Genomic DNA, 23190 nt, shown 5'->3' with positions numbered 1-23190 from the left:
GAGAGAGAAGGAAACATACACAAAGAGGACGAGAGAGGAGACAGACATAAAGAGGACGAGAGAGAGAAGGAGACATACACAAAGAGGACGAGAGAGAGAAGGAGACAGACACAAAGAGGACGAGAGAGAGAAGGAGACAGACACAAAGAGAACGAGAAAGAGAAGTAGACAGACACAAAGAGGACGAGAGAGAGAAGGAGACAGACACAAAGAGGACGAGAGAGAGAAGGAGACAGACACAAAGAGGACGAGAGAGAGACGGAAACATACACAAAGAGGACGAGAGAAAGAAGGAGACAGACACAAAGAGGACGAGAGAGAGAAGGATAGAGACACAAAGAGGACGAGAGAAAGACAGACACAAATAGGACAAGAGAGAGAAGGAGACAAACACAAAGAGGACGAGAGAGAGAAGGAGACAGACAGAAAGAGGATGAGAGAGAGAAGGATACAGACACAAAGAGGACGAGAGAGAGACAGACACAAATAGGACGAGAGAGAGAGGAGACAGACACAAAGAGAACGAGAGAGAGAAGGTGACAGACACAAAGAGGACGAGAGAGGAGACAGATACAAAGAGAACGAGAGAGAGAAGGAGACAGACACAAAGAGGACGAGAGAGAGAAAGATACAGACACAAAGAGGACGAGAGAGAGAAGGAGGCAGACACAAAGAGGACGAGAGAGAGGAGACAGACACAAAGAGAACGAGAGAGAGAAGGAGAGAGACACAAAGAGGACGAGAGAGAGAAGGAGACATACACAAAGAGGACGAGAGAGAGAAGGAGACACACACAAAGAGAACGAGAAAGAGAAGGAAACAGACACAAAGAGGACGAGAGAGAGACAGACACAAAGAGGACGAGAGAGACGGAAACATACACAAAGAGGACGAGAGAGGAGACAGACAGAAAGAGGACGAGAGAGAGAAGGAGACAGACAGAAAGAGGACGAGAGAGAGGAGACAGACACAAAGAGGACGAGAGAGAGACAGAAACATACACAAAGAGGATGAGAGAGAGACAGACACAAAGAGGACGAGAGAGGAGACAGACACAAAGAGGACGTGAGAGAGAAGGAGACAGACACAAAGAGGACGAGAGAGAGAAGGAGACAGACACAAAGAGGACGAGAGAGAGAAGGAGACAGACACAAAGAGGACGAGAGAGAGAAGGATAGAGACACAAAGAGGACGAGAGAGAGACAGACACAAATAGGACGAGAGAGAGAAGGAGACAGACAGAAAGAGGACGAGAGAGAGAAGGAGACAGACAGAAAGAGGACGAGAGAGAGAAGGATACAGACACAAAGAGGACGAGAGAGAGACAGACACAAATAGGACGAGAGAGAGAGGAGACAGACACAAAGAGAACGAGAGAGAGAAGGTGACAGACACAAAGAGGACGAGAGAGGAGACAGACACAAAGAGAACGAGAGAGAGAAGGAGACAGACACAAAGAGGACGAGAGAGAGAAAGATACAGACACAAAGAGGACGAGAGAAAGAAGGAGACAGGCACAAAGAGGACGAGAGAGAGGAGACAGACACAAAGAGAACGAGAGAGAGAAGGAGAGAGACACAAAGAGGACGAGAGAGAGAATGAGAGCGACACAAAGAGGACGAGAGAGAGACAGACACAAAGAGGAAGAAGGAGAGACGGTAACATACACAAAGAGGCCGAGAGAGAGACAGACACAAAGAGGACGAGAGAGAGAAGGAGACAGACAGAAAGAGGACGAGAGAGAGAAGGAGACAGACACAAAGAGGACGAGAAAGAGAAGGAGACAGACAGAAAGAGGACGAGAGAGGAGACAGACACAAAGAGGACGTGAGAGAGAAGGAGACAGACACAAAGAGGACGAGAGAGGAGACAGACACAAAGAGGACGAGAGAGAGAAGGATACAGACACAAAGAGGACGAGAAAGAGAAGGAGACAGACACAAAGAGGACAAGAGAGGATACAGACACAAAGAGGACGAGAGAGAGACGGAAACATACACAAAGAGGACGAGAGAGGAGACAGACAGAAAGAGGACGAGAAAGAGAAGGAGACAGACACAAAGAGGACGAGAGAGAGGAGACAGACACAAAGAGGACGAGAGAGAGAAGGAGTCAGACACAAAGAGGACGAGAAAGAGAAGGATACAGACACAAAGAGGACGAGAGAGAGACGGAAACATACACAAAGAGGACGAGAGAGAGAAGGAGAGAGACAGAAAGAGGACGAGAGAGGAGACAGACACAAAGAGGACGAGAGAGAGACGGAAACATACACAAAGAGGACGAGAGAGAAGGAGACATACACAAAGAGGACGAGAGAGAGAAGGAGACAAACACAAAGAGGACGAGAGAGAGAAGGATAGAGACACAAAGAGGACGAGAGAGAGACAGACACAAATAGGACAAGAGAGAGAAGGAGACAGACACAAAGAGGACGAGAGAGAGAAGGAGACAGACAGAAAGAGGATGAGAGAGAGAAGGATACAGACACAAAGAGGACGAGAGAGAGACAGACACAAATAGGACAAGAGAGAGAAGGAGACAGACACAAAGAGGACGAGAGAGAGAAGGAGACAGACACAAAGAGGACGAGAGAGGAGACAGACACAAAGAGAACGAGAGAGAGAAGGAGACAGACACGAAGAGGACGAGAGAGAGAAAGATACAGACACAAAGAGGACGAGAGAGAGAAGGAGAGAGACACAAAGAGGACGAGAGAGAGAATGAGAGAGACACAAAGAGGACGAGAGAGAGACAGACACAAAGAGGAAGAAGGAGAGACGGTAACATACACAAAGAGGACGAGAGAGAGACAGACACAAAGAGGACGAGAGAGAGAAGGAGACAGACAGAAAGAGGACGAGAGAGAGAAGGAGACAGACACAAAGAGGACGAGAAAGAGAAGGAGACAGACACAAAGAGGACGAGAGAGGAGACAGACACAAAGAGGACATGAGAGAGAAGGAGACAGACAGAAAGAGGATGAGAGAGGAGACAGACACAAAGAGGACGAGAGAGAGAAGGATACAGACACAAAGAGGACGAGAAAGAGAAGGAGACAGACACAAAGAGGACAAGAGAGGATACAGACACAAAGAGGACGAGAGAGAGACGGAAACATACACAAAGAGGACGAGAGAGGAGCCAGACAGAAAGAGGACGAGAAAGAGAAGGAGACAGACACAAAGAGGACGAGAGAGAGAAGGAGTCAGACACAAAGAGGACGAGAAAGAGAAGGAGACAGACACAAAAAGGACGAGAGAGAGAAGGAGACAGACACAAAGAGGACGAGAGAGAGACGGAAACATACACAAAGAGGACGAGAGAGAGAAGGAGAGAGACAGAAAGAGGACGAGAGAGGAGACAGACACAAAGAGGACGAGAGAGAGACGGAAACATACACAAAGAGGACGAGAGAGAAGGAGACATACACAAAGAGGACGAGAGAGAGAAGGAGACAGACACAAAGAGGACGAGAGAGAGAAGGATAGAGACACAAAGAGGACGAGAGAGAGACAGACACAAATAGGACAAGAGAGAGAAGGAGACAGACACAAAGAGGACGAGAGAGAGGAGACAGACAGAAAGAGGATGAGAGAGAGAAGGATAGAGACACAAAGAGGACGAGAGAGAGACAGACACAAATAGGACAAGAGAGAGAAGGAGACAGACACAAAGAGGACGAGAGAGAGAAGGAGACAGACAGAAAGAGGATGAGAGAGAGAAGGATACAGACACAAAGAGGACGAGAGAGAGACAGACACAAATAGGACGAGAGAGAGAGGAGACAGACACAAAGAGAACGAGAGAGAGAAGGTGACAGACACAAAGAGGACGAGAGAGGAGACAGACACAAAGAGAACGAGAGAGAGAAGGAGACAGACACAAAGAGGACGAGAGAGAGAAAGATACAGACACAAAGAGGACGAGAGAGAGAAGGAGGCAGACACAAAGAGGACGAGAGAGAGGAGACAGACACAAAGAGAACGAGAGAGAGAAGGAGAGAGACACAAAGAGGACGAGAGAGAGAAGGAGACATACACAAAGAGGACGAGAGAGAGAAGGAGACACACACAAAGAGAACGAGAAAGAGAAGGAGACAGACACAAAGAGGACGAGAGAGAGACAGACACAAAGAGGACGAGAGAGACGGAAACATACACAAAGAGGACGAGAGAGGAGACAGACAGAAAGAGGACGAGAGAGAGAAGGAGACAGACAGAAAGAGGACGAGAGAGAGGAGACAGACACAAAGAGGACGAGAGAGAGACAGAAACATACACAAAGAGGATGAGAGAGAGACAGACACAAAGAGGACGAGAGAGGAGACAGACACAAAGAGGACGTGAGAGAGAAGGAGACAGACACAAAAAGGACGAGAGAGAGAAGGAGACAGACACAAAGAGGACGAGAGAGAGAAGGAGACAGACACAAAGAGGACGAGAGAGAGAAGGATAGAGACACAAAGAGGACGAGAGAGAGACAGACACAAATAGGACGAGAGAGAGAAGGAGACAGACAGAAAGAGGACGAGAGAGAGAAGGAGACAGACAGAAAGAGGACGAGAGAGAGAAGGATACAGACACAAAGAGGACGAGAGAGAGACAGACACAAATAGGACGAGAGAGAGAGGAGACAGACACAAAGAGAACGAGAGAGAGAAGGTGACAGACACAAAGAGGACGAGAGAGGAGACAGACACAAAGAGAACGAGAGAGAGAAGGAGACAGACACAAAGAGGACGAGAGAGAGAAAGATACAGACACAAAGAGGACGAGAGAAAGAAGGAGACAGGCACAAAGAGGACGAGAGAGAGGAGACAGACACAAAGAGAACGAGAGAGAGAAGGAGAGAGACACAAAGAGGACGAGAGAGAGAATGAGAGCGACACAAAGAGGAAGAGAGAGAGACAGACACAAAGAGGAAGAAGGAGAGACGGTAACATACACAAAGAGGACGAGAGAGAGACAGACACAAAGAGGACGAGAAAGAGAAGGAGACAGACAGAAAGAGGACGAGAGAGGAGACAGACACAAAGAGGACGTGAGAGAGAAGGAGACAGACACAAAGAGGACGAGAGAGGAGACAGACACAAAGAGGACGAGAGAGAGAAGGATACAGACACAAAGAGGACGAGAAAGAGAAGGAGACAGACACAAAGAGGACAAGAGAGGATACAGACACAAAGAGGACGAGAGAGAGACGGAAACATACACAAAGAGGACGAGAGAGGAGACAGACAGAAAGAGGACGAGAAAGAGAAGGAGACAGACACAAAGAGGACGAGAGAGAGAAGGAGACAGACACAAAGAGGACGAGAGAGAGAAGGAGACAGACACAAAGAGGACGAGAAAGAGAAGGATACAGACACAAAGAGGACGAGAGAGAGACGGAAACATACACAAAGAGGACGAGAGAGAGAAGGAGAGAGACAGAAAGAGGACGAGAGAGGAGACAGACACAAAGAGGACGAGAGAGACGGAAACATACACAAAGAGGACGAGAGAGAAGGAGACATACACAAAGAGGACGAGAGAGAGAAGGAGACAGACACAAAGAGGACGAGAGAGAGAAGGATAGAGACACAAAGAGGACGAGAGAGAGACAGACACAAATAGGACAAGAGAGAGAAGGAGACAGACACAAAGAGGACGAGAGAGAGAAGGAGACAGACAGAAAGAGGATGAGAGAGAGAAGGATAGAGACACAAAGAGGACGAGAGAGAGACAGACACAAATAGGACAAGAGAGAGAAGGAGACAGACACAAAGAGGACGAGAGAGAGACGGAAACATACACAAAGAGGACGAGAGAGAGAAGGAGAGAGACAGAAAGAGGACGAGAGAGGAGACAGACACAAAGAGGACGAGAGAGAGACGGAAACATACACAAAGAGGACGAGAGAGAAGGAGACATACACAAAGAGGACGAGAGAGAGAAGGAGACAGACACAAAGAGGACGAGAGAGAGAAGGAGACAGACAAAAAGAGAACGAGAAAGAGAAGGAGACAGACACAATAAGGACGAGAGAGAGAAGGAGACAGACACAAAGAGGACGAGAGAGAGAAGGAGACAGACACAAAGAGGACGAGAGAGAGACGGAAACATACACAAAGAGGACGAGAGAAAGAAGGAGACAGACACAAAGAGGACGAGAGAGAGAAGGATAGAGACACAAAGAAGACGAGAGAGAGACAGACACAAATAGGACAAGAGAGAGGAGACAGACAGAAAGAGGACGAGAGAGAGAAGGAGACAGACAGAAAGAGGATGAGAGAGAGAAGGATACAGACACAAAGAGGACGAGAGAGAGACAGACACAAATAGGACGAGAGAGAGAGGAGACAGACACAAAGAGAACGAGAGAGAGAAGGTGACAGACACAAAGAGGACGAGAGAGGAGACAGACACAAAGAGAACGAGAGAGAGAAGGAGACAAACACAAAGAGGACGAGAGAGAGAAAGATACAGACAAAAAGAGGACGAGAGAGAGAAGGAGGCAGACACAAAGAGGACGAGAGAGAGGAGACAGACACAAAGAGAACGAGAGAGAGAAGGAGAGAGACACAAAGAGGACGAGAGAGAGAAGGAGACATACACAAAGAGGACGAGAGAGAGAAGGAGACACACACAAAGAGAACGAGAAAGAGAAGGAGACAGACACAAAGAGGACGAGAGAGACGGAAACATACACAAAGAGGACGAGAGAGGAGACAGACAGAAAGAGGACGAGAGAGAGAAGGAGACAGACACAAAGAGGACGAGAGAGAGGAGACAGACACAAAGAGGACGAGAGAGAGACAGAAACATACACAAAGAGGACGAGAGAGAGACAGACACAAAGAGGACGAGAGAGGAGACAGACACAAAGAGGACGTGAGAGAGAAGGAGACAGACACAAAGAGGACGAGACAGAGAAGGAGACAGACACAAAGAGGACGAGAAAGAGAAGGATACAGACACAAAGAGGACGAGAGAGAGACGGAAACATACACAAAGAGGACGAGAGAGAGAAGGAGAGAGACAGAAAGAGGACGAGAGAGGAGACAGACACAAAGAGGACGAGAGAGAGACGGAAACATACACAAAGAGGACGAGAGAGAAGGAGACATACACAAAGAGGACGAGAGAGAGAAGGAGACAGACACAAAGAGGACGAGAGAGAGAAGGATAGAGACACAAAGAGGACGAGAGAGAGACAGACACAAATAGGACAAGAGAGAGAAGGAGACAGACACAAAGAGGACGAGAGAGAGAAGGAGACAGACAGAAAGAGGATGAGAGAGAGAAGGATAGAGACACAAAGAGGACGAGAGAGAGACAGACACAAATAGGACAAGAGAGAGAAGGAGACAGACACAAAGAGGACGAGAGAGAGACGGAAACATACACAAAGAGGACGAGAGAGAGAAGGAGAGAGACAGAAAGAGGACGAGAGAGGAGACAGACACAAAGAGGACGAGAGAGAGACGGAAACATACACAAAGAGGACGAGAGAGAAGGAGACATACACAAAGAGGACGAGAGAGAGAAGGAGACAGACACAAAGAGGACGAGAGAGAGAAGGAGACAGACAAAAAGAGAACGAGAAAGAGAAGGAGACAGACACAATAAGGACGAGAGAGAGAAGGAGACAGACACAAAGAGGACGAGAGAGAGAAGGAGACAGACACAAAGAGGACGAGAGAGAGACGGAAACATACACAAAGAGGACGAGAGAAAGAAGGAGACAGACACAAAGAGGACGAGAGAGAGAAGGATAGAGACACAAAGAAGACGAGAGAGAGACAGACACAAATAGGACAAGAGAGAGAAGGAGACAGACAGAAAGAGGACGAGAGAGAGAAGGAGACAGACAGAAAGAGGATGAGAGAGAGAAGGATACAGACACAAAGAGGACGAGAGAGAGACAGACACAAATAGGACGAGAGAGAGAGGAGACAGACACAAAGAGAACGAGAGAGAGAAGGTGACAGACACAAAGAGGACGAGAGAGGAGACAGACACAAATAGAACGAGAGAGAGAAGGAGACAAACACAAAGAGGACGAGAGAGAGAAAGATACAGACAAAAAGAGGACGAGAGAGAGAAGGAGGCAGACACAAAGAGGACGAGAGAGAGGAGACAGACACAAAGAGAACGAGAGAGAGAAGGAGAGAGACACAAAGAGGACGAGAGAGAGAAGGAGACATACACAAAGAGGACGAGAGAGAGAAGGAGACACACACAAAGAGAACGAGAAAGAGAAGGAGACAGACACAAAGAGGACGAGAGAGACGGAAACATACACAAAGAGGACGAGAGAGGAGACAGACAGAAAGAGGACGAGAGAGAGAAGGAGACAGACACAAAGAGGACGAGAGAGAGGAGACAGACACAAAGAGGACGAGAGAGAGACAGAAACATACACAAAGAGGACGAGAGAGAGACAGACACAAAGAGGACGAGAGAGGAGACAGACACAAAGAGGACGTGAGAGAGAAGGAGACAGACACAAAGAGGACGAGACAGAGAAGGAGACAGACACAAAGAGGACGAGAGAGAGAAGGAGACAGACACAAAGAGGACGAGAGAGAGAAGGATAGAGACACAAAGAGGACGAGAGAGAGACAGACACAAATAGGACGAGAGAGAGAAGGAGACAGACAGAAAGAGGACGAGAGAGAGAAGGAGACAGACAGAAAGAGGACGAGAGAGAGAAGGATACAGACACAAAGAGGACGAGAGAGAGACAGACACAAATAGGACGAGAGAGAGAGGAGACAGACACAAAGAGAACGAGAGAGAGAAGATGACAGACACAAAGAGGACGAGAGAGGAGACAGACACAAAGAGAACGAGAGAGAGAAGGAGACAGACACAAAGAGGACGAGAGAGAGAAGGAGACAGGCACAAAGAGGACGAGAGAGAGGAGACAGACACAAAGAGAACGAGAGAGAGAACGAGAGAGACACAAAGAGGACGAGAGAGAGAATGAGAGAGACACAAAGAGGACGAGAGAGAGACAGACACAAAGAGGACGAGAGAGAGAAGGAGACAGACAGAAAGAGGACGAGAGAGAGAAGGAGACAGACACAAAGAGGACGAGAGAGAGACGGAAACATACACAAAGAGGACGAGAGAGAGACAGACACAAATAGGACGAGAGAGAGAGGAGACAGACACAAAGAGAACGAGAGAGAGAAGATGACAGACACAAAGAGGACGAGAGAGGAGACAGACACAAAGAGAACGAGAGAGAGAAGGAGACAGACACAAAGAGGACGAGAGAGAGAAGGAGACAGGCACAAAGAGGACGAGAGAGAGGAGACAGACACAAAGAGAACGAGAGAGAGAACGAGAGAGACACAAAGAGGACGAGAGAGAGAATGAGAGAGACACAAAGAGGACGAGAGAGAGACAGACACAAAGAGGACGAGAGAGAGAAGGAGACAGACAGAAAGAGGACGAGAGAGAGAAGGAGACAGACACAAAGAGGACGAGAGAGAGACGGAAACATACACAAAGAGGACGAGAGAGGAGACAGACACAAAGAGGACGTGAGAGAGAAGGAGACAGACACAAAGAGGACGAGAGAGAGAAGGAGACAGACACAAAGAGTACGAGAGAGGAGACAGACACAAAGAGGACGTGAGAGAGAAGGAGACAGACACAAAGAGGACGAGAGAGAGAAGGAGACAGACACAAAGAGGACGAGAGAGAGAAGGAGACATACACAAAGAGAACGAGAAAGAGAAGGAGACAGACACAAAGAGGACGAGAGAGGAGACCGACACAAAGAGGACGAGAGAGAGAAGGATAGAGACACAAAGAGAACGAGAGAGAGACGGAGACAGACACAAAGAGGACGAGAGAGGAGACAGACACAAAGAGGACGAGAGAGAGAAGGAGACAGACACAAAGAGGATAAGAGAGAAGGAGACAGACACAAAGAGAATGAGAAAGAGAAGGAGACAGACACAAAGAGGACGAGAGAGAGAAGGAGACAGACACAAAGAGGACGAGAGAGAGAAGGAGACAGACACAGAGAACGAGAAAGAGAAGGATACAGACACAAAGAGGACGAGAGAGAGAAGGAGACAGACACAAAGAGGACGAGAGAGAGAAGGAGACAGACACAAAGAGGACGAGAAAGAGAAGGAGACAGACACAAAGAGGACGAGAAAGAGAAGGAGACAGACAAAAAGAGGACGAGAGAGAGAAGGAGACAGACACAAAGAGGACGAGAGAGAGACGGAAACATACACAAAGAGAACGAGAGAGGAGACAGACACAAAGAGGACGAGAAAGAGAAGGAGACAGACACAAAGAGGACGAGAGAGAGACAGACACAAAGAGGACGAGAAAGAGAAGGAGACAGACACAAAGAGGACGAGAGAGAGACGGAAACATACACAAAGAGGACGAGCAAGAGACAGACACAAAGAGGACGAGAGAGAAGGAGACAGACACAAAGAGGACGAGAGAAAGAAGGAGAAGGTACAAAGAGGACGAGAAAGAGAAGGTAGCACTACAGAAAAAAAGATAATCTTCTGGATTATCTTTGAAAGGAAATAAATAGAGACAGAAGTGTTTCTATCCAGGATAACAGTGGAAACAGCTTGGCTGAGGACAGAGACCTACTGTAGCACTGTGACATGTATGAACATCAGCAAGATTACATGCACAGACACAGTATGACAAAGAAAAACAACACAGACACACACTGCATCTCAAACACTTTCAGTCAATGGAGGGAGGGTGAATCAGCGGGAGATGGGGGCATTTCACTGATAGAGTCCTGGTTCTGGTCCAGGTAGAAGTGTCTGCATTAGTCAGAGGCTGGCAGAGCTTTCTATCCTCCCCTCACTCCCCCTGTATCTCTCCTCTCCTCACTCCCCCTGTATCTCTCCTCCCCTCACTCCCCCTGTATCTATCCTCCCCTCACTCCCCCTGTATCTCTCCTCTCCTCACTCCCCCTGTATCTATCCTCCCCTCACTCCCCCTGTATCTCTCCTCTCCTCACTCCCCCTGTATCTCTCCTCCCCTCAATCCCCCTCTAAATCTCCTCCCCTCACTCCCCCTGTATCTCTCCTCCCCTCACTCCCCCTGTATCTCTCCTCCCCTCACTTCCCCTGTATCTCCCCTCTCCTCACTCCCCCTCTAATTCTCCTCCCCTCACTCCCTCTGTATCTCTCCTCTCCTCACTCCCCCTGTATCTCTCCTCCCCTCACTCCCCCTCTAAATCTCCTCCCCTCACTCCCCCTGTATCTCTCCTCCCCTCACTCCCCCTGTATCTCTCCTCCCCTCACTTCCCCTGTATCTCCCCTCTCCTCACTCCCCCTCTAATTCTCCTCCCCTCACTCCCTCTGTATCTCTCCTCGTCTCACTCCCCCTGTTTCTCTCCTCCCCTCACTCCCCCTGTATCTCCCCTCCCTCCCCCTCTAAATCTCCTCCCCTCACTCCCCCTGTATCTCTCCTCGTCTCACTCCCCCTGTATCTCTCCTCCCCTCACTCCCTCTGTATCTCTCCTCCCCTCACTCCCCCTCTAATTCTCCTCCCCTCACTCCCCCTGTATCTCTCCTCCCCTCACTCCCCCTGTATCTCTCCTCCCCTCACTCCCCCTGTATCTCTCCTCCCCTCACTCCCCCTGTATCTCTCCTCCCCTCACTCCCCCTCTAATTCTCCTCCCCTCACTCCCTCTGTATCTCTCCTCCCCTCACTCCCCCTGTATCTATCCTCCCCTCACTCCCCCTGTATCTCTCCTCTCCTCACTACCCCTGTATCTCTCCTCCCCTCACTCCCTCTGTATCTCTCCTCTCCTCACTCCCCCTGTATCTCTCCTCCCCTCACTCCCCCTCTAAATCTCCTCCCCTCACTCCCCCTGTATCTCTCCTCCCCTCACTCCCCCTGTATCTCTCCTCCCCTCACTTCCCCTGTATCTCCCCTCTCCTCACTCCCCCTCTAATTCTCCTCCCCTCACTCCCTCTGTATCTCTCCTCGTCTCACTCCCCCTGTTTCTCTCCTCCCCTCACTCCCCCTGTATCTCCCCTCACTCCCCCTCTAAATCTCCTCCCCTCACTCCCCCTGTATCTCTCCTCGTCTCACTCCCCCTGTATCTCTCCTCCCCTCACTCCCTCTGTATCTCTCCTCCCCTCACTCCCCATCTAATTCTCCTCCCCTCACTCCCCCTGTATCTCTCCTCCCCTCACTCCCCCTGTATCTCTCCTCCCCTCACTCCCCCTGTATCTCTCCTCCCCTCACTCCCCCTCTAATTCTCCTCCCCTCACTCCCTCTGTATCTCTCCTCCCCTCACTCCCCCTGTATCTATCCTCCCCTCACTCCCCCTGTATCTCTCCTCTCCTCACTACCCCTGTATCTCTCCTCCCCTCACTCCCCCTGTATCTCTCCTCCCCTCACTCCCCCTCTAATTCTCCTCCCCTCACTCCCTCTGTATCTCTCCTCCCCTCACTCCCCCTGTATCTCTCCTCCCCTCACTCCCCCTGTATCTCTCCTCTCCTCACTACCCCTGTATCTCTCCTCCCCTCACTCCCCCTCTAATTCTCCTCCCCTCACCCCCCCTGTATCTCCCCTCCCCTCACTCCCCCTCTAATTCTCCTCCCCTCACCCCCCCTGTATCTCTCCTCCCCTCACTCCCCCTGTATCTCTCCTCCCCTCACTCCCCCTCTAATTCTCCTCCCCTCACTCCCTCTGTATCTCTCCTCCCCTCACTCCCCCTGTATCTCTCCTCCCCTCACTCCCCCTGTATCTCTCCTCTCCTCACTACCCCTGTATCTCTCCTCCCCTCACTCCCCCTCTAATTCTCCTCCCCTCACTCCCCCTGTATCTCTCCTCCCCTCACTCCCCCTCTAATTCTCCTCCCCTCACTCCCTCTGTATCTCTCCTCCCCTCACTCCCCCTGTATCTCTCCTCCCCTCACTCCCCCTGTATCTCTCCTCCCCTCACTCCCCCTGTATCTCTCCTCCCCTCACTCCCCCTGTATCTCTCCTCGTCTCACTCCCCCTGTATCTCTCCTCTCCTCACTCCCCCTGTATCTCTCCTCCCCTCACTCCCCCTGTATCTCTCCTCCCCTCACTCCCCCTGTATCTCTCCTCCCCTCACTCCCCCTGTATCTCTCCTCCCCTCACTCCCCCTGTATTTCTCCTCCCCTCACTCCCCCTGTATCTCTCCTCCCCTCACTCCCCCTGTATCTCTCCTCGTCTCACTCCCCCTGTATTTCTCCTCCCCTCACTCCCCCTGTATCTCTCCTCCCCTCACTCCCTCTGTATCTCTCCTCCCCTCACCCCCCTGTATCTCTCCTATACTCACCTCCCCTGTATCTCTCCTCTCCTCACCCCCCTGTATCTCTCCTCACCTCACCCCCCTGTATCTCTCCTCTCCTCACCCCCCTGTTTCTCTCCTCACCCCCCTGTATCTCTCCTCACCTCACCCCCCTGTATCTCTCCTCACCTCACCCCCCTGTATCTCTCCTCACCTCACCCCCCTGTTTCTCTTCTCTCCTTACCCCCCTGTTTCTCTCCTCTCCTCACCCCCCTGTATCTCCCCTCTCCTTACCCCCCCTGTATCTCCCCTCTCCTCACCCCCCTGTATCTCTCCTCACCTCACCCCCCTGTGTCTCTCCTCTCCTCACCCTACTCTATCTCCCCTCTCCTCACCCACCCTGTATTTCTCCTCACCTCACCTCACCCCCCTGTTTCTCCCCTCTCCTCACCCCCCTGTTTCTCTTCTCTCCTTACCCCCCTGTTTCTCTCCTCACCTCACCCCCCTGTTTCTCTCCTCTCCTCACCCCCCCTGTTTCTCTTCTCTCCTTACCCCCCCGTTTCTCTCCTCACCTCACCCCCCTGTTTCTCCCCTCTCCTCACCCCCCCTGTTTCTCTTCTCTCCTTACCCCCCCTGTTTCTCTCCTCTCCTCACCCCCCTGTATCTCTCCTCACCTCACCCCCCTGTTTCTCCCCTCTCCTCACCTCACCCTCCTGTTTCTCCCCTCTCCTCACCTCACCCCCTGTTTCTCCCCTCTCCTCACCCTCCTGTTTCTCTTCTCTCCTTACCCCCCTGTTTCTCTTCTCTCCTTACCCCCCTGTTTCTCTCCTCACCTCACCCCCCTGTTTCTCTTCTCTCCTTACCCCCCTGTTTCTCCCCTCTCCTCACCCCCTGTATCTCCCCTCTCCTCACCCCCTGTATCTCTCCTCTCCTGACCCCCCCTGTTTCTCTTCTCTCCTTACCCCCCCTGTATCTCTCCTCCCCTCACTCCCCCTGTATTTCTCCTCCCCTCACTCCCCCTGTATCTCTCCTCGTCTCACTCCCCCTGTATCTCTCCTCGTCTCACTCCCCCTGTATCTCTCCTCCCCTCACTCCCTCTGTATCTCTCCTCCCCTCACCCCCCCTGTATCTCTCCTCTCCTCACCCCCCTGTATCTCTCCTATACTCACCTCCCCTGTATCTCTCCTCTCCTCACCCCCCTGTATCTCTCCTCACCTCACCCCCCTGTATCTCTCCTCTCCTCACCCCCCTGTTTCTCTCCTCACCCCCCTGTATCTCTCCTCACCTCACCCCCCTGTATCTCTCCTCACCTCACCCCCCTGTATCTCTCCTCACCTCACCCCCCTGTTTCTCTTCTCTCCTTACCCCCCTGTTTCTCTCCTCTCCTCACCCCCCTGTATCTCCCCTCTCCTTACCCCCCCTGTATCTCCCCTCTCCTCACCCCCCTGTATTTCTCCTCACCTCACCCCCCTGTGTCTCTCCTCTCCTCACCCTACTCTATCTCCCCTCTCCTCACCCACCCTGTATTTCTCCTCACCTCACCTCACCCCCCTGTTTCTCCCCTCTCCTCACCCCCCTGTTTCTCTTCTCTCCTTACCCCCCTGTTTCTCTCCTCACCTCACCCCCCTGTTTCTCTCCTCTCCTCACCCCCCCTGTTTCTCTTCTCTCCTTACCCCCCCCGTTTCTCTCCTCACCTCACCCCCCTGTTTCTCCCCTCTCCTCACCCCCCCTGTTTCTCTTCTCTCCTTACCCCCCCTGTTTCTCTCCTCTCCTCACCCCCCTGTATCTCTCCTCACCTCACCCCCCTGTTTCTCCCCTCTCCTCACCTCACCCTCCTGTTTCTCCCCTCTCCTCACCTCACCCCCTGTTTCTCCCCTCTCCTCACCCTCCTGTTTCTCTTCTCTCCTTACCCCCCTGTTTCTCTTCTCTCCTTACCCCCCTGTTTCTCTCCTCACCTCACCCCCCTGTTTCTCTTCTCTCCTTACCCCCCTGTTTCTCCCCTCTCCTCACCCCCTGTATCTCCCCTCTCCTCACCCCCTGTATCTCTCCTCTCCTGACCCCCCCTGTTTCTCTTCTCTCCTTACCCCCCCTGTTTCTCTCCTCTCCTCACCCCCCTGTATCTCTCCTCACCTCACCCCCCTGTTTCTCCCCTCTCCTCACCTCACCCTCCTGTTTCTCCCCTCTCCTCACCTCACCCCCTGTTTCTCCCCTCTCCTCACCCTCCTGTTTCTCTTCTCTCCTTACCCCCCTGTATCTCTCCTCTCCTCACCCCCGTTTCTCTCCTCTCCTTACCCCCCTGTTTCTCCCCTCTCCTCACCTCACCCTCCTGTTTCTCCCCTCTCCTCACCTCACCCCCTGTTTCTCCCCTCTCCTCACCCTCCTGTTTCTCTTCTCTCCTTACCCCCCTGTATCTCTCCTCTCCTCACCCCCGTTTCTCTCCTCACCTCACCCCCTGTTTCTCCCCTCTCCTCACCCTCCTGTTTCTCTTCTCTCCTTACCCCCCTGTATCTCTCCTCTCCTCACCCCCGTTTCTCTCCTCTCCTTACCCCCCCGTTTCTCCCCTCTCCTCACCCCCTGTATCTCCCCTCTCCTCACCCCCCCTGTATCTCCCCTCTCCTCACCCCCTGTATCTCTCCTCTCCTGACCCCCCCTGTTTCTCCCCTCTCCTCACCTCACCCTCCTGTTTCTCCCCTCTCCTCACCTCACCCTCCTGTTTCTCCCCTCTCCTCACCTCACCCCCTGTTTCTCCCCTCTCCTCACCCTCCTGTTTCTCTTCTCTCCTTACCCCCCTGTATCTCCCCTCTCCTCACCCCCCCTGTATCTCCCCTCTCCTCACCCCCTGTATCTCCCCTCTCCTCACCCCCCCTGTATCTCCCCTCTCCTCACCCCCTGTATCTCTCCTCTCCTGACCCCCCCCCTGTATCTCTCCTCTCCTGACCCCCCCTGTATCTCCCCTCACTCCCCCAGTCAGGAACCTGGCACTCACACTCCCTGGCTGGGCTCTACCTCTCAGCCCCGATGGCTGTCTGACTCCCTTACTATTCCTTAGATAGACAGTAAATGTACAGCACTGTGCATGGTGGACCCACTGGTGTAAGACTTGGTTCTGAGAGCTAAGTAGAGACAGGTGAACAGACTTAGAGACAGACAGTGACAGACACTCACTTTTTGAAGTGGCAGGGGTGGCGTCCGATGTTGACAAACACAGAGCTGCCGGCGTTGAGGTGGTTGCCCTCAATGGTGACCCTGGTGCCCCCAGAGAGAGGACCCTGAGCAGGCAGCACTCGAGTGAAGAAAGGTGTCTGGAGATGGAGGTAAACCATAACACATATGTTTATACATTTAGATTAGCAAAAAACTAAATCATTAATACTCAGTCTAATGTAAGGATCCATCTAGTGTGTCATCTGGATACGACTTACCACAAAGGTGAATGCCCGGGGTGAGAGGGCCCTGTAGTCCGTCAGGCAGTCCCTCACACACACCTCCACGTTGGCCTCCTGCACTCTGTAGCCCGTGGCATCATTTAGCAAACACACAATTCTGTACGTGGAAGAGGCGAGGGTAGGGAAGGTACAGAGAGAGAGAGAGATGGAGGGAGGGAGAAGGGAGTTAGGGATTCCCATGAGCGTTCACCCGTGAGGTCAGCTGTAACCTACTGTAAAGGTGTCTGATATTTGCGTAGTGAATCCTCCAATTTTAAAGGAACATTCGCCATCAACCCGATGTTTGGAAAGATTGTTTGCTCTATCTGGATAGAGTAGAGGGAGTAGAGGGAGTAGAGGGAGTAGGGAGGTGAATATCACAGGAGAGCAAGGAAAATACTCAAGACGCGGAGAGGAAATAATATACACTGAGAGAAAGAGAGCGAAAGGACAGGTGAAGAGAGAGAAGGACAACGTCTACAAGAATCAGAGGAGGACAGGAGATATACACTGAGGAGAGGAAGATGGACACAGAGCACAGGTGTAGAGGGAGGGGCGATGGTAATATGAAAGTGGTGAGAGCCAGGCAGCTGCGCTTCCTCACCTCTCAGCGCTAATGTACTCCTCCTCAATGGGGATACAGGGCACCTTGCCCAGACGCACTCCTGTTTGGATGTCCCTGAACTGTAGGCCCAGGTTCTCCCCCGTGATGGTCAGCCTGGTGCCCCCCTGTCTCGGCCCCGTCTCCGGAAACAGCTGCAACACAAACAGAGAGAGGGGGAGGGGGGGGGGGGGGGGGATCAATGACTGTCTGGTTAGAAGCCACTGAGAGGCAAGGTGAGGCCGCTGTATTGTAAGTGTATGCAGACCAAAGGGGACTTTGTGAGAGAGAAGTCTGTGAATGGTCAGCAGGGGATGTGTAACAACAGGAAGGCTCTCTCCCTTTCTCTCTTGATCACCCAAACACCATAATCCAGCCAGCCATGTTTTAATGAAGAAAAATCACCTCTCGGCTTTGAAAAACCGAAAAACCTTGTGTGGCGCACAGCGAAAGGCCTCTTCTCCACCTAACTGAAACATATTACACCGGCTCCCTCGTCACTGCTTTGTAGCAACGTGCCACACAGCAGCGCCATAATGTGATTTATTTAGCCAAATCACTCCCCGTAACGAGGACAGGTGTGGCATGACAAAACAAATATGGTGACTGATGTGAGGCGGCAGCGTCCGGGAGGCGGCCACTAACAACCATCACAAGGTAATTATGGGTAATCTCACTGGCTGCCTGTTCCACCACATGGTTGGCTGGGCAGAGCATGTCGGGGAAACGGCACCCTGACATGTCCCGAGGCATGGTGGCGTTTCATTGGCTGGCCATGCATGGGTTGTGTAGTGGCCACAGGAGCAACCCCAGTGGCCAGGCTCTCACAGCAGACTAACCTCACCCAGCCCCAGAGCTATCCCCCTACCACATGATGACATGGTAGTGGTAGCTAAAGGCCTGTGTGAAGCAGCGTGACACTGCTGTGGTTGGACTGGGAACCAGGGCAACATGGCCAACATGAGGCAGGCTATAAACTGGGTTGTTAATGTGTTCCAGGAGAAGCTGGTGAAGGATGGCAGTTATGTCATCAGGCAATGGCAGGGACTGTTTCTGGAACCGCTCAACACGGTTTAGAGAAGGACAGTAGGGCCTATAGAAATAGTACAGCAGACAAACACAGTAGGAACATACCCTGACAATGCCAAATTGTGTGGCACATTGTTTGTCAGGGGGAGTGAGGGGGTTGTTGTGAGGCTGAGGGGCGACTCTTATAGTCATAATAACAACCAAAACAAAATGAATGCTGGAGCACCTTCCGCCTCCTACAGTAGGGTGTGAGACACACACATTGGCTGTGACCTTCAGAGGCCTCTGTGTTATATAGCCTTTCTAGTATGTTTTCTAATCTTATGAGTTCTCAGTCTGACTCTCCTACTTCTAGGAACCTCTAGGACCTGGCATGAGGAAAACACTAGCCTCTGAACACTGAACTCTGCCAATGAGAGTTAAAACAGTGAAGTAGTGTGCTTTAATTGGTTTCAGAGGGGTTACTTCACATGACCCCCCCCCCCACACAGACACTCCCTGACAGAATGAGAGGAGAGAGTGAGAGCAAAAGAGAGAAAGAGACAGAGACAGAAAGAGAGAGAGAAAGAGAGATAGAGAGAGAAAGAGAGAGAGAGAGAGAGACAGAGAGAAAGAGACAGAGAGAGAAAGAGACAGAGAGAACGAGAGAGAGAGAGAAAGAGAGAAAGAGACAGAGAGGTAGAGAGATAGAGAAAGAGACAGAGAGGTAGAGAGAGAGAAAGAGACAGAGAAAGAGACAGAGAGGTAGAGAGAGAGAGAGAGAGAGGTAGAGTGAGAGAAAGAGACAGAGAGGTAGAGAGAGAGAAAGAGAGAGAGAAAGAGACAGAGGTAGAGAGAGAGAGAGAAAGAGAGAGATAGAGAGAGAGATAGAGAGAAAGAGACAGAGAGGTAGAGAGAGAGGTAGAGAGAGAGAGAGGTAGAGAGAGAGAGAGAGAAAGAGACAGAGAGGTTTATTGATTTATTTAAGCTTTTATTCATTTAATCACATTCCCAGTGGGTCAGAAGTTTACATACACTCAATGAGTATTTGGTAGCATTGCCTTTAAAATGTTTAACTTGGGTCAAACGTTTCGGGTAGCCTTCCACAAGCTTCCCACAATAAGTTGGCTTGCAAGCCTCCCCCCTTTTCCTCCAAACATAACGATGGTCATTATGGCCAAACAGTTCTATTTTTGTTTCATCAGACCAGAGAACATTTCTCCAAAAAGTACGATCTTTGTCCCCATATGCAGTTGCAATCCGTAGTCTGGCTTTTTTATGGCGGTTTTGGAGCAGTGGCTTCTTCCTTGCAGAGCAGCCTTTCAGGTTATGTCGATATAGGACTCGTTTTACTGTGGATAGAGATACTTTTGTACCTGTTTCCTCCAGCATCTTCACAAGGTCCTTTGCTGTTGTTCTGGGATTGATTTGCACTTTTCGCACCAAAGTACGTTCATCTCTAGGAGACAGAACACATCTTTTGATTTTCTCATGATGTCAAGCAAAGAGGCACTGAGTTTGAAGGTAGGCCTTGAAATACATCCACAGGTACACCTCCAATTGACTCAAATGATGTCAATTAACCTATCAGAAGCTTCTAAAGCCATGACATCATTTTCTGGAATTTTCCAAGCTGTTTAAAGGCACAGTCAACTTAGTGTATGTAAACTTCTGACCCATTGAAATTGTGATACAGTGAGTTATAAGTGAAATAATCTGTCTGTAAACAATTGTTGTAAAAATGACTTGTGTCATGCACAAAGTAGATGTCCTAACCGACTTGCCAAAACTATAGTTTGTTAACAAGAAATTTGTGGAGTGGTTGAAAAGCGAGTTTTAATGACTCCAACCTAAGTGTATGTAAACTTCCAACTTCAACTGTATATATACAGTATATATATATATATATTGAGAGAGAGAGAGATGGAGAGAGAGAGAGACACTGTATATATAGAGAGAGGAAGATAATGTGCATAGGGACACACGAGAGCCCACTTATACAGTGGAATACCTCATTGTTCCACTTGGATTGAAACATGGACAAGTGCTGATTGTTGGAGATGGATCTTAGCCACAGCAGGAACATACTGGAGCCAGATCATACTCGGAAGAATCCCTAACTTTATGTGCTGAGCTCCACTCCACCCTCACTCCACCTCCTGTAGTTCTTCACCTTCTGTACAACCCTCTCAATCCACTTCTCTCTCTAATCACATCCCCCTCGTCATCTGAATAAAACAAGACTCCACTCTCACACACACGCAGCAGAACAACAGATGTATATTTTACATGCTGAAGTGTCAAAGCAAATCAGAGATGCTCTCTAACAAGGGGGTTGGAGGATAAAAAGATAATGAGTCGCTCAGGAACATCCCCACTACCCGCTCCCTCCCAGCATTCACTCTGATATAATATTTATCTGAGACAGCTTACACACACACACGCGCACGCACACACGCACACACACACACTAAGAGAGCACCAGCCTAGGCTGAGGGAGGGATGAAGAGGGAGAGAGAGAGGGAGAGTTGGTTATTATGGGGGGGGGGGGGGTGCTAGGGAGGGACTCTGGGGAGTCTGTACTCCCCTCCTCTTATCTGACGTAGGCTCATTCTGACGCTTTGTCTTCCCCATTCAGACCCGTTTGTGATGGATTGGAAAGGGAGGGTGGGATGTTTGGGCCCTCTGAGTACCGACTAGCAGTCGAGCCATCAGTCAAAATTCATGAGATGCTCCTTATTGACAGACAATGAGGAGGAAGAGAAAGAGAATTCAATTACTTTCACCACTCTGGGGCTCCTAGTGCAATAAAGAAAGAGCTGGAAAATCCTGGTAAAATACTTGAATATTCCAAATGAAATTACAAGCTAATCCACCTGCTAATATACTGATGCACACAATCCCCATCATATGAATAAAGTGAAACAGACAGAGGGAGGGAGAGAGAGAGAGAGAGGGAGAAAAAGAGAGAGGAGAGAGAGGGAGGAGAGAGAGAGAGACAGAGAGGGGAGAGAGGGAGGAGAGAGAGAGAAAGGAGGAGACAATGTGAAAAAGAGAAAGAGAGTTGTCGAGGTTGTCGTTAGTATAGGTTGACATAACATAATAACACAAATGTGTTAACAAGGACAGAGTCAAGGTCCACGTCTCTTTATTACAACCATATCACAGAACAGGTGCCTCTGAGCTTTCATGAACATAGGGTGCCATTTCAGAGGGAGAAAGAGAGAGAGAGAGATAGAGAGAGAGAGATATAGAGAGAGAGAGAGCGAAAGAGTGAGAGAGAGCGAGAGAGAGTGTGAGAGAGAGAGAGAGAGTGAGAGAGAGGGTGAAAGAGAGAGAGAGAGAGAGCGTGAGAGAGCGGGAGAGAGCGTGAGAGAGCGCGAGAGAGCGTGAGAGAGAGTGAGAGAGAGAGAGAGAGTGAGAGAGAGAGAGAGAGTGAGAGAGAGAGTGAGAGAGAGAGCGAAAGAGCGAGAGAGAGAGAGAGCGAGAGAGAGCGTGAGAGCGGGAGAGAGCGTGAGAGAACGAGAGAGAGCGAGAGAGAGAGAGAGCAAGAGTGAGAGCGAGAGAGAGCGTGCGAAAGAGAGAGAGAGCGAGAGATAGCATGCGAAAGAGAGAGAGCGAGGAGAGAGAGCGAGAGCGAGCGAGCGAGAGAGATAGAGCGACAGAGCGAGAGAGCGAGAGATAGCACGCGAAAGAGAGAGAGCGAGAGAGAGCGAGCGAGAGCAAGAGAGAGCGAGAGAGAGAGAGCGAGGAGAGAGAGCGAGAGCGAGTGAGAGAGATAGAGCGAGAGAGAGAGAGCGAGAGTGAGAGAGAGCGAGCGAGAGAGAGCGAAAGAGAGAGAGAGCGAGAGAGAGCACGCGAAAGAGAGAGAGAGCGAGGAGAGAGAGCGAGAGAGATAGAGCGAGAGAGTGAGAGAGAGAGAGCGAGAGAGATAGAGCGAGAGAGTGAGAGAGAGAGAGCGAGAGATAGCACACGAAAGAGAGAGAGCAAGAGAGAGCGAGAGAGAGCGAGCGAGAGAGAGAGCGAGAGAGAGAGAGCGAGGAGAGAGAGCGAGCGAGAGAGATAGAGAGAGAGAGAGAGCGAGAGAGCGAAAGAGCGAGAGAGCGAAAGAGAGAGAGAGCGAGAGAGAGCACGCGAAAGAGAGAGAGCGAGAGAGAGCGAGAGAGAGCGAGAGAGAGAGATCACTACCAAATGACACAATTACCTATCAAGGTGTAAAAAACAGCATTTCTATGTAATAATTGGATGATTCATGATGAAACTAGTACATAACAAGAACATGATTTTGGGCATTTTCACAAAATGTTCTACATAGAATGATCCTTTGAGGGAACAATTGTTGACATATTTGACATTTGTATCTTAAAGCATAATTGTGGAATAATGAATTGAAGTTGGAATATTTGTGATATGTTGGCCTGTTTAAGACATAATGTTTCATCTGTAGATGCTACAAAGCAGAACGTGTTATATGAAGCTTTACCGCTTGCTCTGTAATATGAGTAGTATTCCGATTTGAATATCAGTGTTCTTTTTTTACTATGCCAATTTCTCTTTATAAAATGGGCCATCACTTTACCAGTAGTAGAGATTCCACTCTGGAACTCTGATAAGCTTGTACAGTATATTTGGTCCAACAATATACTGCATAAAAAAAAATGCCAAATCCAAAATGGTATATTTTCAATATTCATGTTAATATTTTTCAGTATTCCTACATGTATGTAAGACATGTTTTATTGAAATCAAAACACTACTGATATTACAGAACAAGCAGTTGACATCAATTCTTGCTTTGTAGTACCTACAGATGAAACATGATAGAGTCTTAAAGGAGGTCTTAAAGGAGGTCTGGGTAAAGCCAAAATGTCAGTGTGCTAACTTCAATTCATTATTT

General features: G+C 50.2%; 1 protein-coding gene across 2 annotated transcripts in view; it reads right to left on the bottom strand.

The window, feature by feature from the left end:
- LOC129860862 (plexin-A1-like) overlaps positions 1–23190 on the bottom strand; it is a 334577-nt gene that overhangs the window by 51588 nt on the left and 259799 nt on the right. For both annotated transcript variants that reach the window (XM_055931720.1, XM_055931721.1), the window contains exons 13-15: positions 17289–17440; positions 16682–16802; positions 16425–16561 (exon numbers count right to left, since the gene is read on the bottom strand). In XM_055931720.1, coding sequence (XP_055787695.1) covers positions 16425–16561; positions 16682–16802; positions 17289–17440 — 410 coding nt within the window. The remainder of the gene's footprint in view (positions 1–16424; positions 16562–16681; positions 16803–17288; positions 17441–23190) is intronic.

The sequence above is a fragment of the Salvelinus fontinalis genome, chromosome 8, assembly GCF_029448725.1.
Source record: "Salvelinus fontinalis isolate EN_2023a chromosome 8, ASM2944872v1, whole genome shotgun sequence".
Classification (NCBI taxonomy): domain Eukaryota; kingdom Metazoa; phylum Chordata; class Actinopteri; order Salmoniformes; family Salmonidae; genus Salvelinus; species Salvelinus fontinalis.
The sequence above is the reverse complement of the archived record's forward strand: the minus strand, read 5'-3'. Positions and strand labels throughout refer to the sequence as shown.